This window comes from Tachyglossus aculeatus, chromosome X1, assembly GCF_015852505.1.
Source record: "Tachyglossus aculeatus isolate mTacAcu1 chromosome X1, mTacAcu1.pri, whole genome shotgun sequence".
Lineage (NCBI taxonomy): Eukaryota > Metazoa > Chordata > Mammalia > Monotremata > Tachyglossidae > Tachyglossus > Tachyglossus aculeatus.
In genome coordinates this window covers 67,087,951-67,108,315 of record NC_052101.1, presented here as the reverse complement: position 1 = coordinate 67,108,315, position 20,365 = coordinate 67,087,951, and the positions used below count along the sequence as shown (strand labels likewise).

At 39.5% G+C, this 20,365-nt stretch overlaps 1 protein-coding gene and 1 non-coding gene across 6 annotated transcripts in view; one reads left to right on the top strand and one right to left on the bottom strand.

The window, feature by feature from the left end:
- The window catches only part of MAGI1 (membrane associated guanylate kinase, WW and PDZ domain containing 1), a 627,930-nt gene that overhangs the window by 9,678 nt on the left and 597,887 nt on the right, over positions 1–20,365 (bottom strand). The window contains exons 20-24 of one of the 5 annotated variants that reach the window (XM_038772794.1): positions 16,361–16,654; positions 13,484–13,687; positions 1,678–1,768; positions 1,508–1,568; positions 809–955 (exon numbers count right to left, since the gene is read on the bottom strand). In XM_038772794.1, coding sequence (XP_038628722.1) covers positions 809–955; positions 1,508–1,568; positions 1,678–1,768; positions 13,484–13,687; positions 16,361–16,654 — 797 coding nt within the window. The remainder of the gene's footprint in view (positions 1–808; positions 956–1,507; positions 1,569–1,677; positions 1,769–13,483; positions 13,688–16,360; positions 16,655–20,365) is intronic. The other 4 variants (XM_038772795.1, XM_038772796.1, XM_038772799.1 and 1 more) reach the window with 4 other exon arrangements.
- On the top strand, positions 9,991–10,128 carry LOC119920079. Its single transcript, XR_005447846.1, has one exon. It is a non-coding gene; the product is annotated as a small nucleolar RNA SNORA7 (small nucleolar RNA).

The window sequence follows — 20,365 nt, the reverse complement described above, 5'->3', positions numbered from 1 at the left end:
TCCAGGGCCATATCAAATTCCTAGGACCCAATATATTTGGGAACTTAAAATCCTATAGATTATTGGGTTTATTGGGTATGATGAACTTCAATTGAGAGACAGTTGAAAAGGCCCAATTATCTTACCCCAATTTCTTCCCACTCTCTATCTCCTAAAGGTAAACTGCAGGGTACCTTTTTTTCTAGTCCATCTTGCTCTCTACTCTTTCGGGTGCTCAGCTCTATGTTGACTCCATTCTTCATGGGTTTCATGGAAATTGTATCCTTACTGAACTAGCAGCAGCACTGAGTGCCCACCTGATGCTTTGCATTCAATGTTCTAGGTACTTGGGAAGCAGAGAATAATGAAGTAACACATTCCCAGCTCCCAGGCAGTTAAAATTCTAGTGGGGGATATAAACTAAGAAAGGACTAAGAAAGTAAGTGAGTAAAGACTAAAGAAAGTAAATGCATCTCATTTCCTTTCCCTCCACCCCCTTCTGCATCACCCTGACTTGCTCCCTTTATCCATCCCCCCACCCCAGCCCCATAGCACTTATGTACATATCTGTAATACATTTGGAGACATGTAATACATATATCTGGAGACATATGTGTCTCCCCCACTAGACTGTAAGCTCACTGTCATATTGTTAAATTGTACTCTCCCAAGCACAGTGCACAGTGCTCTACACATGCTCAACTAATATGCTTGACTGATTTTACTTTCTACTAACAGACTCCAAAGAATAGTACCGACACCCCAAGGAATCACTGCATATATATTAATCATAAAAGATCAGACTGTGCAAGGTCCTTTTGGTACGTACACTCATCTTGCCACATCTCTCAGCTGGACCATCTTCTGCTAACCGCAACACATAAAGATCCATATTATACTCTCTGCCACCTCGCAGGCTAAAGCCAAAGCCTTTAGCTCCCCTCTCCAGTTCAACAGTATAAAAATCTTGATCCTGCTGCAAAAACACAAAACAAAAAACAAAAACAAACAAAAACAAAACAAAACAAACAAAAAATAGGATCATTCACAGAAGACTATTGTAACCTGATTTATTTCATTCAAGATTATACTTCACCTATCCACTTGCCCAGACAAGAACAGAGATGTTAAGGAATAATTACAACAGTTGAAGTTCATCCTCTCTCTGTTGAAGAGCTAATTTCAGTGTCTTCTAAATCTGTTTTCTAAGTCACACAGAATTGAGAAACCATTGCCCAGAACACATTCTGTTGCCATAAATACCTACATTATACCTGTCATCAGTAGGCTTTGCTTTTTCTCTGCCTGCTACTTTTTGGGCTGTCAACTTCCCTTTCCCAGACATGACTATCCATAAAGATACATTTCCTACACAACTTAGGTGGGTGTGAATATGCTTGATAAACGTATACCTCACAAGACGTTATATTTTCCTAAACAATATGTTTTTCAAGCACTTTGCAAAAATAATTGAAATCGGAAGCAAATGTGCTAAGTAACAAAAGCAAATTAGAGATACGACCCTTACCTGTGCTGCCTGGGGCGCTTTGAATTCAAACTGAGATTCTTGCTTTGGTTTGGTGTTATTCCTGTTCAAATGAACAGAAAGAAATAAAACAATTGGCAACCATACCAAAAGAGAGTCAGCAACCTATTCAAAATGACCATTTTTAAAACAATAGAAAGCTTTCAACAAACCTAGCCTCCTGTGGTGCCTGCTGTGGCGTATGAGTGGTGGTGATGGTTGCAATCTTTTCTGCGTTAGTCAACAACGTGGCATTGGAGGATTCTGAAGAATATGACAGTATACGGTATAAGAAAGGAGCTGAATCAGAGAACAAATTTTAACAGACCAAAGAAAATAAAGGGATAGTAATTGAATGAATGTCATGAATTTGTTAAAGGAATGCCATCTTAGGCTGTGGTACCATATATTCAACACTGCTGTAAATATTGTTTCTAAAATTTCTTAATTCAAAACTCAGGTGACCAGGTAGCAATGAACCTCCTAAGACATTATATGATGATGCCTCTAAAATCTTCCAAATAATGGAAAATCTTTGATAAAGAAATCATTAATCTGAACTTTGGAGTAGTTTCTCTCAGTATGCCCCTCCCTATTCAAGAGATGCCATTCCACAAACATTAAATAACTTTATCACTGAAACCATATGTGAAGGGTACCTTGGGTGTTAGAATTAACAATAAAGATATTATGGTCTAATTATACTTTCTGCTATTTTCTGGACATATATTTATGACATTCTGTTTTTGCCCACAAACTACAAACAGATCTAAGGAGATAATAAGAAAAAAGAAGAGTAAAGTTTTACTGTGTATTCACTGGATCACATCCCAACCACAAATTGTTGAGTCAGATTCTGCCCTCCTGAACTTTTAAAATAGGAAGTCTGTTAAAACCTTAAATAATACATGTTTGATCTTTGCCCTGCTTCTTTTGATATCTGGCATAAAAGATAACTTTGAATGTTGTACTGCATCTTGTCTAGTATTATTCCTGAAAGTGTAATTTTAAAACCTAAGGTTTGGGCATTCAATGCAACTATAAATCAAGTTGTACTACTGGTGATTATCTTATTCTATGTAAATTGTCTTTCTTCCCAAGATAGCAAAGTATTTTCATCATCAAATTCATGCATGTATTTTCCAGATTACTATATATTCATAATTGTCCTTCATATTCAAATAATCAGTTATACTGTACTTTCCCCAAAACTTAGTTCAATGCACTGTACACAGTTAAGTGCTCAATACCACTGATGGATTGATTGGTTGATTGACAGCCCTATTAATGATAAGGTCCTATAAATGCATTTGGGTATAGTTGGAAAGTTGTGTCCTTTAGGACCTATTCGTGCATGGCATTCCATTCTATACTGCACACATGTAAAAATTGTCTTTTGGTGCACTGATACATTTGCAATTTGCAGCACCTGTTGCAGCTTTTGAATCTAACTTGATCCCCTGATCCTCCCAAAGTCTTGTCAAGTAGAACAATCCCCATGTTGATCAGCATTCTCCGAGCTGGTTTGCCTGCTACAGTGGCCTTCCAAAGTCCACTGCTACCCTATGCTATTTGGGACCGGATTTCACTATGTCTTTAAAAACATTTGTTCTGCCCTCCCTAGCTGCGTATGCCTACCCAAAGCCTTATTTGGTCATTTTCCTCTCTTTACAGCTAATTTCCATAAAAGGAAGCTATTGCTCTTCACTGCAGTAAATAAATACTTCAGGATGACAGGAGAAATTGAGACAGTGGGAGGGATTCAGTGGAAGAGGCAGAAAACTTCCTGTTCTCACTGACAACTGCTTAGCCTTACTACAGGCAGATCAAAGGAGATAATGAGAAAAAGGGAGGGTAAAGTTTTACTGTGTATTCACTGGATCACATCCCAATCTACAAACTGTTAAGCCAGAATTAGCCTTTCTGGAGGTGGCATTAACTCTTTCAGACCACTTAAGTGCCATTTGAAAAATTGCTGTGTCAGTGCATCCTATTGGCCTGAAAAAATTAATGCAGTTTCCGAGGCAGCCTAACGGCCAGCCAGTAACCGGCTCATTGAGCATATTCACCGAACCTGACATTCTGAATCATTGTAATGAGCCAAAAAGAAATGCAACAAAATTAAATACCAAGCCATTTCTGGTTTCCTTATAAAACGCTTCTGGAAGTCTTAAGCCTCAAGTCAGTTTTCTGACAATAAAATACAAAGGAAATCAAAATATTAAATTGCTAACTTCAACTGACCACCACATATTAAATAGAAATCTACTCCACATAAAGACACTTGTTTTGTATTACTAATATGAATCCTTGGATTGAAATAATACCCTTGCTCCAAAGAACTCAAAATACCTTCTTGGGTACTTGATCTTTTCTTCTGTTATAAAATAGGTGTCCTGTGTATTCAGAGATAAACCCACTGACAGTGTGGTCTTAATTAGGTGCACGGGTATGGCCAACCACCTATCCCATACAGAGGGCAGCTCAAGATTTTTCTTGATCTGCTGTATTTCCCCCTGGTTGCACCTGGCATCATTTTCAAATCTTCTCCCCATCTTTCTGAATACTCAGCTTGAGGAAAGCTATGGTTTCCTAATTATCACTCACCACGGTCAGATTTTGTTGCCATTGCCTCCCAATAATCCTCTGCTTTATTGCACTGTTTGAGAGTATGCATGATCAGGACTTGGGGTTTTTTTTTGTATTCTTGCTTTCAAATGCTCTATTTTAGCTCACTATTCATCAGTGCTTGGGTATTCTGCTGATATCCTTTCTCCTCAAATAGCCAGGCCCGCATTTTTGAAGATCCTATCTGATGTCATTTAATGTTGACAGTGTGTTCATAGAATCTCAGTGAAGTAGGTGGAGGCATATAATGTCATCTCCATTTTACAGATGGAGAAATAAGAGATGAAAAAGTGTAGGTGACTTGCACATTCACGATATAAAACTGGGGATCTCAAACAGTAAATACGTTGATGCACAAAGACCCATCCATGATGGACAGAACCCAGTACTGTTCCCTGACTCAATGAAGAATAGGCAGAAAGGAGAGCATGGCTTTACCAGATCTCCCACACTGGATATGGGCCATATAGAAACATCTAAAAGTATCCTTTTTGGCCTAGCACCATAACACATTAGAGATATAAAAATCTTACCCTTTTCTGGGACCAGGATTGGGTCTGGAAACAGCTTATAAGGTTGCATTGCACAATAATTGTGGTATTTGTTAAGTCCTCACTGTGTACCTGGCACTGTAGTAAGTCTTGGTACAGATACAATGTAAACCAGCTGGACACAGTCCCTGTCCTATATAGGGCTCGCAGTCTAACTAGGAGGGAGAAAGCTTCAGAAATCCTCTCCCCTGCCCACCACCCCCTTTCACCCACCCAACAACACTGCCATGACCTCTGGACTCCAGACACTCTGTCAAAATAGCTTTTGGATACAAATGACTGTTTAGTTGCAAATTTATTTTAGACTTTGAACTCTGTTTTACAAATAAATATGAACTGTGGTTTCGTTAATTACTAGATTACCCGAAAAACAGATTCCCTAATGTGTGTATATCAGTAATGTGCTGCTTATTCAAATGAATGAAGTGTTATTTGAATGATACCCACAAATGAAGGGGACATGCCCTCACTTCAATGCCAATCACCTTCAGCAGAAGGGATAGTATGGTGTATGTGGCTGAAAGTTATTGCCTCAGACTTCTCTCACCCTCCACCACTGCCTGACCTAGTAATTCTAGGAGTCCAGTCCATTTTATGCCTTTCCTGGGATGCCCAAAATTTGCTTGGAATTTCTGGGTACTGCTGCATATTGATGAAAAAATATGAGCTTTCTTTCTTGGATTGTGACTGACATTCAGGGTGTAGTAGTATGACTGGGAGGTGCTCTGAGGCCTTAAAAGTACCTTCTTGTTGGCAGGGTTCAGAGCCTCTCTTGGCTCCATAAAGGAGTGGAATTCTAATATCTTTAATTTGGGGAGGGGGGTATTAAATATGGGAGTCTGAAGTTTCAGAATTCCTCCTTCAAACCCCAAGTTTGTGAACACACACACACACACACACACACACACAAATGCACAGAGGTTACTTTTGATATACAGGATATGCAAATGGAAACACAATCATATATGGAAATCCAGGCACATGAGAACATAGGCACACATATGGAAAATACACAGTGGAACCAACTGTGAAGAAAAGTGACAAATTTGAGCCAAAGCAAGGTAATGCTTTTAGGCTAACATAATCCAAACTGTAACTACATGATGCTGGGCTCTAAGCTATCAGTCAAAACTCAGAAACAAGACATTTGAGGCTTTGGGTAATGTTCAGCAATATTTAAAAAGCTTAATCAAAAAGCTGAGTAACATCAGGAAAGACACAGAAAAGACAAAAAACACTTTTGCCCCCTTTAATATAATTCATTCATTTGTATTTATTGAGCACTTACTGTGTGCAGAGCACTGTACTAAGCACAACACAACAATAAAGAGTATCATTCCCTGCCCACAGTGAGCTTACAGTCTAGAAGCGGAAGAGACAAACATCAATACAAATAAATAAAATTACATATATGTACATACGTACTGTGGGGCTGGGAGGAGGGAAGAGCAAAGGGAGCAAGTCAGGGTGACACAGAAGGAAGTGGGAAATGAGGAAAAGTGGGGCTTTGTCTGGGAAGGCCTCATCTTAGTTTGGGAAGGAGATGTGCTTTCGATAAAGCTTTGAAAGGGGAAGTGTAATTGACTGTGGGATTTGAGGAGGGAGGGCATTCCAGGCCAGAGGCAAGATGTGGGCTAGGGGTTGACTGCGAGAAAGGCAAGACTGAGGTACAATGAGAAGGTTAGCACTAGAGGAAAAAAATGTGCAGGCTGGGTTGTGTAAGGAGAGAAGCAAGATGAGGTAGGAGGGGGCAAGGTAGTGGAGTGCTTTAAAGTAATGATAATAATGGTATTTGTTAAGTGTCTACTATGTGCCAAGCACTGTTCTAAGCACTGGGGTAGATACAAGGTAATTAGGTTGAGGTAACTGAGGCACAGAGTAGTGAAGCAACTTGACCAAAGTCACACAGCTGACAAGTGGCAGAGCAGGGATTAGAACCCATGACCTCTGACTCCCGAGCCATGCTCTTTCCACTAAGCCACGCTGCTTCTCAACCAATTGTGAGGAGTTTTCATTTGATACGGAGGTGGATGGGCAACCACTGGAGTTTTTTGAGGAGGGGGGTGACGTGTCCTGAACTTTTTTTATAGAAAAATGATTCAGGCAGCAGAGTGAGCAGGACTGGAGTGGGGAGAGACAGGAGGCTGGGAGGTCAGGAAGGAGGCTGATGCAGTAATGTAGGTGGGATAGGATAAGTGATTGTATTGATGTGGCAGCAGTTTAGATGGAGAGGAAAGGGTGAATTTTAGCGATGTTGTGAAGGTGGGACCAACAGGATATTGTGATGGACTGAATATGTGGTTGAATGACAGAGAGGAGTCAAGGATAACACCAAGTTTACTGGCTTGTGAGACAGGAAGGATGGAGTTACTGACTTCAGTGATGGGAAAGTCAGGGGGAGGACAGAGTTTGGGTGGGAAGATAAGGAGTTCTATTTTGGACATGTTAAGTTTGAGGTGACGGGAGAACACCCAGGTAGAGATGTCTTGAAGGCAGGAGGAGATGTGAGACTGGAGAGAGTGAGAGAGAACAGGGCTGGAGATGTAGATTTGGATCTCATCTGTACAGAGGTGGAGTTGAAGCCATTGGAGCAAATGAGTTCTACAAGGGAGTAGACTTGGATGGAGAATTGAAGGGGACCCAGAACTGAACCTTGAGGGACCCCCACAGTTAGGGGGTGGGAGGCAGAGGAAGAGCCCATGAAAGAGACCGAGAATAAACAGCCAGAAAGATAAGTGGAGAACCAGGAGAGGACAGAATCCGTGAAGCTAAGGGTAGATAATGTTTTCAGGAGAAAGGGGTGGTCCCCAGGGTCAAAAGCAGCTGAGAGGTCAAGGAGGCTTAGGATGAATAGAGGGTGTTGGATTTGGCAAGACTGCATGATTATTCTTGGAATACTGAGTATATTTCTGCTGACTGCATTTTAGGAAGGGGCAGAAGAAGGTACAGAAAAGGGCAAGCAAGGTGATGAGAGGTGTGGGATAATAGGCTGAAAAGGTTAGAACTCTTCCACCTGGAAAGATGAGGGTTGAGAGGGGAAGCTAATTAAAGTTTACAAGATGACAAAGGGAGTGGATAGGCAAAAACACAACTATTGTTCATCATACAACAATAGCTGTACAACTACAACAACAATAGTTGTCCTACAACAATAGGACAAGTGCGCACCAGAAAGCATAAAGTTGATTAATAAACAGAATTCTTTACCCCAGAAAGTTGTGCAGGCTGAAAATATCAGCAGGCTTTGAAGGGGTTTGGATGCATTCTTATATGAGTGGTCCCCACTTGATAACTAGAGAGAACGTTAAGGATGTTTGATGGTACAGCCTTAGTCATTAGATTAATGATAGTGAGGATACATTGTTCTTCCAAGCACTTAGGTGCTACTATCAGTGACAGAATACTGAGGTACATGGACCATTGGTCTGATCCCAAAATGGCATTTCTTGTGCTGTTTCTTACACAACATATATAGAAACTCACAAAAAAAACCCAAAATGGACTGGGCAAAAGCTCAGGCTAGGTCCTAAAGGAAACATGCTTACCTAAGGACACAGCCAGACAGACACACAGAGATAAATACAGAGAAATGGGAGACAGGGAGGACAAGAGTTCAAGGATAGAGGAGAAATATTGTAGAGAGAGAACACGTGGAGGAAAACAGGGAACTGAAGGGAAACAAAAAGTAGGACATCATCTATTTAATGTGGCTGAAGAATGCATATTTCAGAATTTTTTTTATCCTGGGTTTTCATGTCTCTGTTCAACTATCTGCATTCTTCTCTGAAAGTACCCTTATTTAGGTAGGAATAGAAAATATGTACTGGAATCAATGATAAATATATAATATTTGGTAATTTACTCGGTTGTTATAAATATAATGATACTAATAACAATAAAGAATAAGGAAGGGATATCCTTTATTAGCAACTGGTACCCATTGTCTGCTGCTCCAGTGTCACCAATTTAATCATGATGTAAAGTCACATATAAAAAGCTCCCTAGCTGCATACTATTTTGTAGAAGGGAAAGGTCTCCCTTAAATATTAGGATATAAGACTAAAAACAGCTACAAAAGGAATACTATTTTTTAGCTCTCATGGGTGAAGCTAAGAGTATCAAAAATACTTTCACCACTTAGATACTGATTTTCATGGCACTGCCATTACATCATGAATAATAAAGACTGGAAAAATAAACCTATGAAAATGTATTGAATTAACATTCATTCACATTCATTCTATCTTTAAACAATCAATCAATCAATTATATTTATTGAGCGCTTACTGTGTGTAGAGCACTGTACTAAGTGCTTGGGAAGTACAAGTTGGCAACATATAGAGACAGTCCCTACCCAACAGTGGGCTCACAGTCTAAAAAAAGAATAGTGTTTGCTGAAATGTTCTCCAAAAAGAGCAACTTCCTTTCTTTATTTTTCATCTGCTTAAAATATCTCCTGGAGAGGTGGAAAGATAAGCTATTTTCAGTCACATCCTATTTTTAAAAATCCTATATACTTTGCTAACAAGTTGATAATTTGAGGTCTCTGGTTTGGATCAAAAGAGTTACTGTTATACTTTCCATAGTTATAGAATACCAGTCAGAGCATATTGGATTTCTCCAGCAACAGTATCATAAGGCTGCTGTCCTAAATAAAGGCATGGACTTTTTAAATATCAATTTGCACTTAGGTTTTGGATATAAAACATGACACCAAATACCCATTCAAACCTTTTTCTCATGTTAGCATCCCCAAACCTGGTTATATAATTCTCTATTACAAAACCAAGCGAATCAACAAAGGACCAAATTATTCATGCCACAAATATTTCAATACATAATACCTATGCAACAAATATTTGAATAAGCATTAGAAAATTTGAAACCATGAATATTTAAACATGTTGGGGAAAGAAAGTTCATGTTCAGTTATGACCCACTGCTTATTTTCCCCTTTTCTCTAATTTTATCTTACACAGACTAAGGGCCAATTCCATGAGTTTACTCTAGGTTGTTCCATGTTCTCTAACAAACAAGAAGTAACAAGCCCAGGTGCTTATATCAGAAGAGTTTTTGAAGGCAGGGCCATTTATTGGTTAGAGATGGAGACTCACAATCATGACAATTAATCAATCAATTGTATTTATTGAGCACATACTGCGTTCAGAGCACTGTACTAAGATCTTGGGAGAGTACAATATAACATACCACAGTTGGTAGACATTCCCTGATGCTTAAATTGAGCCCTGCCTCTGGCACAGACACCCTGTGTGAGCATATTATTTAACCTTCACTACTCTGCTTCACGCCCTCTCAGGGTGGCACCTGGAGACTTTCCAGTACTCTACCAGTCTTGAATACAGGAGGAAGAGTCAAGAAGAGGCATACCCATTCCACTCCTAGCTTGGCCAATGGCTAGCGAGTGGAAGGCAATCTGCTTCAGGTCAAAACCCCCCTGTGCTGGGCAGCAACAGCATGGGAGAGAGTCAAAGGTGGAGACTCAAGCTTAATGCGTGAAAGGACGCAATGGTAAACCAATTATGTCTTTTTACCAAGAAAACTCTATGGATTACACAACCGGAACCATTGCAGATGGAGGTGGGGCATTCTGGGAGAGAGGTGTCCATGGCGTCACTATGGGTCAGAAATGACTCGACAGCATAAGACAAGACACGACTCTGCCTCACAGGGATATTGTAAGGATAAATGTGACGATATATATGAAGTAGAGAGGAGCTTTGAGCTCATGGGAGGAAAGATGCTATGAAAGTCCAAGGCCTCATAACAGTGCCTTTGGATAAAGGGGATATAACATCAGCCATAAGTGATTACATTTGACTTTGAGGGATCATATCTTTTGCCTCTTTTATCTGTTTACCAGAGCAACTCATACAGTGTTCTGCATCTAGTCAGTGCTCAATAAACACTTTCAAAGAAGAGGATGGTGACTAAGAAAAGGGTTGTAGCACACACAAAAACTTTGTTCCAGTTTATGATACCTTTAGCCCACCAAATCTCATGTACCTGAATTTGCATGCCTTTCAAAATATAAGAGAATTGTGTGGTAGGTGGGAATTGGCAAGTATCTTTGAGAAGTAAATCAATATTGGGGAAAAATGGCTAACAGTTCTTAACAAAATTTAATTATTGCTTTTACTTTCACTAGGATTATTTATGCTACCAGTGAAAGTCAAGAGTGTTGGGTATGTATTTTGTGCAATCCATCAGTTCAATGTTAGCAGGGGCTCCACCCTTTTGCGTCTTGGTTACTTTCTACTTACTGCCTTCCTCATACGTGTTGGGGAGAAAAAGGAGTGGGGAGAAGGGAAGAGAGAAAAAGTAGGCAGAGAGGGAAGGGAAGAGAAAGTGACAGAATAAAATGGGGAGGAAGGAGAGGAAGAGAGGAAAAAAATACTAATGAACACTGAAAATGCAAAAACAATTTGAGGAAAAAGTTTTGGCATGTTGCATTTTGGGGAATGAAATAAGGAACAATGTAGAGCAGACACTAAATACATTAATAAACTAGATGAAGAGCTAGCTTGTAAGTAGAGAGCCTAATATTAGCCAAAGCATGAATATTAACTATGTTCTGATATTTTGGGAAATGGCACGATGATCACGATTGGTTTAATTTATACCCCAATATCAATCATATTTATTGAGCACTTACTGGGTGTGGAGCACTGTACTAAGCACTTGGGAGAATACAATATAACAGAGTAGATAGACACATTCCCTGCCCACAGGGAGCTTACACTGAAGAACCTTAAGGCTATTCTATGATGAAGCTATTGATAAGTTAAAGCACAAAATTTAAGGCCTGAAGAAAGACCTCATGAGAGGTTGGTCATCTCTCAACTATACACTACAATTATGACTGTTTTGTAGTTCTGGTCTGAAAAAATTGTTCTCCCCAAGGCTATAATGGCTATTATACACTACTACTAGCAGTTTGAAAATTATTTGAAGAATTACTTTCGTGTCTTTATGTGGGTTACTATATAAATATCCTGGTAGCACTTTTCCCCATTTTTGAAGATGAGCACTTCATTTGCCAACAATATTTTACAGGCTTCCATAATTACCAAAAATAATTGCAATGTCCTCAAGTGATGCCAACTACTTCCTTAGGATGTGATGAGATCCTTTCCTAATCATTTCCTATGCCAGTTGAATCCACCAATCAATTGCATTTAGGGAGCAACTACTGTGCATAAAGCACTGTACTAAGTGCTTGAGAGAGTACGAACATAATAGATTTGGTAGACATGTTGCCTACGCACAAAGAGCTTATAGTCTAGAAAGAAGTTAGGCTTCTGGGAAATTCTGGTTTCCTTGATCCTTTTCAAGTAAGACCTTATATTTCTGAGGTGGTGATTACTTTCAAATTGCCAGGTCATGTTTTAAAATGGTAAATGGTGCATGGACTTGCAGTAGATAGAAAATTTAAATTTACTAAGATCACTTTTTAAGAAAGAAAAACAGACCATCATTTCAGGAGCCATTTTATCCTCCCACATCATTTTGTTAAGAGTATTTATGACAGAAACATTTTACCCTTTTGGGTAAAGTATGTATGTCACTTACTATGAAGTACAGTTCCTCTGAAGTTACTGCACATAGAAATTGTTAACTCTCTGATCTGTCTGATCTGTTTTTTAAGCTACTTATTTAGCATGTGGAAAGCCACTGATAAAACTATACCTTATTTCTGATTTATTTCTATTTCTACAGAACTGGAACTTGAACAACTTAATCATCTATAAACTGCAATTTCTTTCTGAGGAATGCAAATCACAACAGAAGAAATGTTGCATTGACATAATGCTGAACAAGAAACATTATAAAAATGAGGAAAAAGGAGAGAAAAGAAGAGGCAAGCACTTCACCTTTCTTCAGGAAGCTTTGCACTCTGATTCTTTTGGTCACAAAATGCCAGTAATTTAATTTCAGAATTTGGGGACCAGAGCCACCCAATTTTATTCATTAGTCTAAATGTCTCATATTTCAAAGTAATTTTCTTTGCAATGCTACAGGCAAAGTATCAGCTCTATGTCTTGTTGAGGCCCCAAGTGATATGGGAAGTTAGTTCCTTCCTGCTCTCATTCACTTCCAAAAATCAATAAGTTTACCCTTGGTCAGGGTGAGCTTATTTGGGAATAACCCTATGCTGCAGGGAATAAGGCAAACTATTTTAAAATGTTCTGAACCCTTGCTCTCAAGATAACATGAACTTTACATTAAACAAAGCTTCTTAACAAGCTTTACTTAAACTTTGTGTTGAACACAGTGTGAGCTCTCAAATCCATCAAGGGCTTTAATATATTTGTTAGATTTTCCGATTTCATACTTTAAAATCCACATCAGTTCCAGAGTGGCATTGTTACATTTACTCAGTCAATTGTATTTACTGGGTGCTTACTGTGTGCAGAACACTGTACTAAGCACTTGGGAGAGTGTAATACAGTAGGATCAGTAGATATGTTCCCTGCCCACAATGAGCTGAAAGGGGAGACAGATATAAATATAAATAAATTATGCATATATACATAATTTAAACAATATTTTAAACACAAAGGGGCAAGGGCAAGGTGAAAAATGGTGCAGGTTTCTATTTCTAAACCAACTTCAGAGATACTGGCGCACCCCATGATACAGATATCTAAATCAGAGGAAGAACTGTGCTCTAATTACACTGATTGCCTCATGAAGAAACAGATAGGCTACCTCTAAAGCAACACTGCTCCTTTCTGAGAATATGAGCAAGGGAGAAAAAGACAAATTAGATATACTTTACCATCCCCTGGAATGATGCGCAGGGTAACTGTGTTTCCTGCTTCCTTGATTAAGTTGACAATGTCTGAATGTGATTTGTTGGTGATGGAACATCCATTAACGGCCAAAATCCGGTCTCCTACTTTCAGCTTGCCACAGCGGTCTGCGGGGCTTCCCTCAATAATCCGACCTATTTTGTGAGGCATGGCCACACATGCATTTCCTGCTTTTGTATTGAGTTTTAAAAAATGTTTGTTTTTAAAGTTACGTGGGAATACGGTGAGGGGAAAAGGAGAAAAGGGGTTGAAAAGGGAAAGAGAAGGTTAAGGGTTAATTAATTAAAGCACCAAGCAAAAGTTATTAAGGAGAGTTTTGTGCTAGTCAAAACATTGGCAAGCAACTGTATGTATGTCAAATGTAATTGTGTGGAATTCACTATAGGTAGTTGACCAATCTGAGAGAAAGCTCTCTCTCTAGCTCTCCCTCCCCTACTTAATTGGTTACAAATACATTGAGCAGTCCAGAAATAACCCACCCCTGGTGTATTTCTGGACTGTGAACTTGAAACAACCCACCACTAGTGTATTTCTGGACTATGAACTTGAAACTGATAATTTAAACAATTTCTTCACCCTTCTTCTGGGTCAATGCATTGTCTCCTATTTTCATTTTTGCCAGGTCCTGTCCAAACGTCTGCCAATGTTTTGTTCTTTCTCAATTTAGAAAGAATTCATTCCATGTCTAATAAGGAAACAGACTCCCGTCACCACAGATATCCACTCCGAAAATGCTACAAATGTAAGCAGTAAGACGTTCTCTTTTCCACTGTGAATATTGTGAATTCATTCAATCATATTTATTGAGTGCTTACTGTGTGCAGAGCACTGTACTAAGCGCTTGGGAAGTAAAAGTGGAATGAAGAAAGCATTTGGCAGGTCACATAACTCTAAGAGATGGGTCAAGAGCAATCCCCAAGCAATGACCGACATAGATCACAAAGATTCCTCAAAATACTTGCTTACTTTCCACCACTTCCAATCTTTTAGAGAAGGAGCTATCTGAGTAAATATCTCTCAATTCTAAAATTGGAATTGGAAATTTAATATCTTCAAAAGTACAATATAGGGTAAATACATTACTGATAAGCTAGCTGAGTTCAAACCCTTTTAATATCCGTTAAGCACATTTTCTTCAAATATTGTCCATCTACTCTGTGGACAAAGCAGAAATGTACATGTAAGCAGGCTGGTTTGTTTTGCCTTTGGAAGCCATAGCCAATTCAAATTTGATTCAATAACTTAACTACAAGAGGTGAAAATGTGGTTGATAGCCTGCAAAAGCATTTCTGGCTGAATCACCTTGAGTTCCAGGGTAAATGTTTGCATAAATATGCATATTTTGAAGCATGGGTAACTTTAGAGATACTTGAACCAAAGAGCTATTCTATTTTAGGGATTACAGGGGATTAATGATGTCAATTGAGAAGGTGCTTTCATCATAAAAAAGAAATGAGTAGATTCAGACAATGAGAGTACGTATAAATAAACAGATTTAAACTTCTTTCAATTTCAGCAAGATGACCCTGCTCACATCAACTGGTATATGCTGGGGAAGGGCTCAGAAACAGAGCTGCATTGGCTGGTCTACCAGCAACAAATCAGTACCTGCAGGGCAGTGAATAATGGATCTATATTTGTATATAAGTTTGGGAAAAAAATTCAGCCCATCTCTATGATCTACTCATATGAGAAAGGCATGAAGCTATAGATATGAGGCAAGCACCACCAAGTTGAGAGGAAGCAATTAATGCAGAGTATTAGAAAATGCTTGATTTGCTTATTGTGTGGGCCAAAGGAAAACAACAGTTGACGGTAAAATGACAGAAGAGAAATCCCACTTCCTTCCACTTATAATTTCCATTTATTTCTACCTACAAGATAATAAAATGGTTAATAAATGTGAGCAATGGTGACTTCTAGGGGAAATCACAGATATATTGCTTTTCTAGAAAAATCATCTAATGTGCAGATATCAAATCTATTGAATGCCAGGAACAAAAGTTACACTTCACTTCAGGATATTCATCAATAATGTATTAAGGGACCTCTAACATTGGTTGGTTGGTTCCAAGTGCCCTAGTAAAGTCACATTCATCTACTGCAGGGACACATGTGTGGGTATTGACATTTCCCTCAAATAGGAAATAAGAAGGACCATTTTCAAGCAGGAGGGTGCCACCATTATCACTCAACCCTCAATAGATCTCAATCTGTTTCACAAATTAGGAGCCTAGAGTGGTCCTTCAGCAGCCAGCTCCTGAACTGTCCTTTGCCAAATTACATAAATCTCTTTGTCCCTCTCCTCCATTTTAATTAATGTTATGAATTCAATTTTATCAATTGCTACTGCAACTAATCTTCAACAAAGAAAACACCTCTAATTTGAGGGAAATTTGTGTCTTCATTTCTTAAAATCCTCAAATGTTTCTCTTTATCATGAAAAAATTAAAAAATAGCTGCTTCTCTTTGAATGTTCTAGGCACCCCTCCATGATATTGATATTAATGATACAGCACTGGGAATATCATTGCAACACCTGGCAAAAGGCCCAGAGCTCAAGCCTGGCAGGTATTGTCATAACAGTCGGCATTACTCAAATCTTAAATGCCACTTGGATTTTGAATGTGTGTGTGTGCGCACGCGCATATTTGCACAAGTGTACATCATAGATAGGATGCAAGAGGGAAACACCTACTACATAAAGGCAAACAAGAATTGAATTATTTAAAATGAATCATATTTACATACTTTCATTTTGGGGCTCATTTCACTATTTCTTTGCAACACTGCACTCTAAATCATGTCCACCAGCCCATTGGGAAAAAATTGCCAGCACTTACCAAAAGTGGTCCCTGCCTCTGGCCTGCTCACTGACGAAACGATGACAAAACCAAAGCCTTCATTTTCTCCCCTGCGGATCTCCACATCATATGGTTGCACAACGGTGCTAACTACCCCGCTGCCGCCCCCACCTCCACTGCCGATCCCACTGGTGCTGCCACTGCCCGAGCTCACAGTGTTCAAGGAATTTTGGCTTCCCTGAGGTGTACGTTTCTCTTCAGTCAGGGAAGCTGGTTGATTGCTGCTGTGGTGAGAAGAAGCCGGGGAGGGTACTTCATTCTCAGTTTTGGGAACTGCAACAACAAAAAAAGGTGCCCTGTGTTTCTCTGGACTGACTTTGATATACTGATCTTTGTGGTCCAGATATAAATGAAGCATTAAGTGACATATGTGACGATTTTCTCCCATGATATCGGAGGAGAGATATAGGGAAATCCACTCTCTATTCTGCATTCACCATTCATTAAATGCTGTCTTATTTAATTAGCAAGGCTTGCTGTTCTGAATAACTCATACTACTACATATTCTGTGTATGTCAGGCAAGCAGAATTTCTAAGAATGGATGCATTCTGAGCATCAGAACACACAACCACTAGGTTCTCTTCTGACAGTCAAGAAAGCTCTGTAAATGGCATGCTTCTTTCAATCTTCAATGTCTCCTTAAATTATATATATATTATAGACTAGCCACCCGGTCATGTTTTTATTATGTTATTAAAACTGTTGTAATCTTTTGCACTGTAAAATCCATTGGTATCATCTACGATCTATCAACACTGTAAAAAATATTCTCACCTTCTTTAACAAACAGCCTGCTTCTTTCACTTACACAGTTTTCTAATGATGTTCCTATCCTAATCATGCACTTGGATGGATGACTGGGCTCTTGCCTTGTAATTACTTTAATGCCTTAATCATATTGAAGGATCATTATTTCTGAATCCTCTACTTTGAAAAGGGCCAAACAAAACTCTATTAACAATATTATGATTTATCTTGGGAGTATTTTGAGCCCACCCACAACTTTTTGCTCAATATTTAGTGTCAAGTTCAGCATAAGAACTAAGCTTATTTCAGAAATGCTTTTACATACATGACACCAAATATTAAAAATCCCTTCAATATAAAAAATTTAAATCCCAATTTAAAAGGTCAGTCTCAAAGAGAAATATTACACTGTGCAAATTGTACATCATCCTCTTTCTGTTGGTACAGGCCTTTTGCTCATTCGCAAAATTTCCAAATAGCGAACCTAAAAAATCAAAGGGTAAATCTGTAGTGCCAAACCTTTAGCTATGATATTTGGGTTCCAATAATTTCTCCTCATCAGAGTTAAAAGGGGGATTGAGAAAGGGAGAAGTAAAAAAAATGATAGAGAGGAATGGTGAAGAGAGAAAGAGAGAGAGTGAGAGAGATAGAGAGGGAGGAAGGAAAGGAAAGTGGGAGGGAAGGAGTGGAAGAGCACTTTTAAGTTTGAAGAAGATGCTACTGATTGTGAATCTGATTCTGGTATGCTGGTGTGGATGAAAAGACTGTGCCACTGACAGGCTTATCCATATTGTGCACACAAATATTTTTCTCATTGGGTTGCTGCATTTGCCCATTTTCCTGCTGCTGCTTTTGATTCTTTCTTAGTATCACAGTCTTCCAGCAGCTTCTGCTCAATGGGAGCCACCCCTAACTGTGCACCAGCCAGAACTACTACATAAGCTGTTCCCTTTCTGCCCTTCCCCACAGCATCTCTAGCATGTCCCCTCTCATTTCCCACCATCTCTATCAAACAGCCCCTGCTTTCATCCCTCAAGGTAGCAACTCAGATGTTTTCCTCCCTTTCTGGAGCCCTGCTCTTCAATCAATCAATCAATCATATTTATTGAGCACTTACTGTGTGCAGAGCACTGTTCTAAGCGCTTGGGAAGTACAAGTTGGCAACATATAGAGACGGTCCCTAACCAACAGTGGGCTCACAGTCTAGAAGGGACTCATGGTTTGCATTGTTATGAGCATCCCAGAATAGCTAAGTTTTCCCAGGTCCTGCATCCCAACTAGACATAACCCTGGTAACTTGTATGCCATGCTACCATACACAGCAGAAAAAATGATAGGTCACTGTATAGATTTAGGGAGCACTCAGGATATGTTTCTTTTATTTGAGAGTTGGACAATGATTTTTGAAAACTACGGCCTGATGTTTTGCATCTTTGGTGAGCAGAAAGGGATGTTACTAGCCAACTCTACAACCTCATGTGGTCAAATGATTCTTCCCAACCTGCTTCTCCACCATTCTGGCATCACTAGCAATCTGGACACTGTACTCAGGGTTGCCAACTATTGGCAAATTCAAGCAGCTGTGACCACCTCAGCAGCTGCCAAAAGTGCTGGGTTAGAGTGGCAGCATGAAGCCCACCATGGTATTGACAGGAATCAAAATATTAATCAAGACTTTATGGATAGGACCAATTTTAGTTCATTTTTATGGATTGTCCATAAATTTGGGGAGGATTGGCAACCCTGGTGCCACTGCTCCAGCCCCTTTATTGACAGCTGCACTAGCTGAATAAATTAACATATGGTTGGCAACCTTCACCAGACTTCCCCATGACGATTAGTATGTCAGGTGCAGGAACATAGGGATTAAATCTGTCCATATACTTGCAGAATCTTTCATTTCATTTTAGCAAGAAGTGTAGTCTAGTGGAAAGAGCACGGGCCTGCGAGTCAAAGGACCTAGGTTCTAATGCTGGCTCTGCCACATGTCTGCTCTGTGACCTTGGGTAAGTCACTTAACTTTTCTTTACCTCAGTCACTCCATCTTTAAAAATGGGGATTAAATCCTGCTCCTTAGACTGTAAGCCCCATGTGGGACAGGAATGGTGTCCTACCTAATGAACTTGTACCAACCCCAGTGCTTGGCACATGGTAAGCATTTAACAAGTATCGTAATTATTATTAATTATTATTGTGGGAGACACACACACTAATGATAAGAGCAAGAGCAGCTTCAGAGGTAAGGGTAAGATTAGTATGTCCCATGACATGATTGCTATTGGTCATTTTCCTTTTCTTTTGAATTATAAACTTAAAGTCCGGTTTGGATAATAATAATAATAATAATAATAATAATAATAATAACATTTATTAAGTGCTTACTATGTGCAAAGCACTGTTATAAGTGCTGGGGAGGTTACAAGGTGATCAGGTTGCCCCATGGGGGGCTCACAGTTTTAATCTCCATTTTTACAGATGAGGTAACTGAGGCACAGAGAAGTTAAGTGACTTGCTCAAAGTCACACAGCTGACAATTGGCGAGGCCGGGATTTGAACCGATGACCTCTGACTCCAAAGCAAGGGCTCTTTCCACTGAGCCGCGCTGCTTCTCAATGATACAGTTGATTTCAGGGAGCCTTTTAAGGGTTAGCAGTGTATTCTGAAAAGGGATTGTTCACATACTGCCGGTTATTACTCTCTCTTCAGTGACAATGGGTTAAAATCCGGGCCTGCTTACCTGCCCAGGACTTTGATTTAAGGTTACCTGCAGTCAGAGGGAAATAAGCTCAATTTAATTTTCAATGCATTGGTAATAGATTGTACTGAGCCATTCTCACCCTTTCTATAACCAATAGGGCACACAGCAGGTGGGAGAAGCAGCATGGCATGGTGAATAGAGCATGGGCCTGGAAATCAGAAGGTCATGGGTGCTAATCCAAGCTCAGCCACTTCTCTGCTGTGTGACCTTGGACAAGTCACTTCATTTCTCTGTGTCTCAGTTACCTCATCTGTATAATGAGGATTGAGATGGTGAGTCCCATGTGGGACAGGAACTGTGTCCAACCCAATTTGTTTGTATCCACCCCGGTGCTTAGTAGAGTGCCTGGCACATAATAAGTGCTTAAAAAATACCATAACTATAGATAAGCAGCATGGAGTACTGGCTAGAGCACAGGCCTGGGAGTCAGAAGGTCGTGGGTTCTAATTCCAGCTCTGTCCCGTATCTGCTGTCACT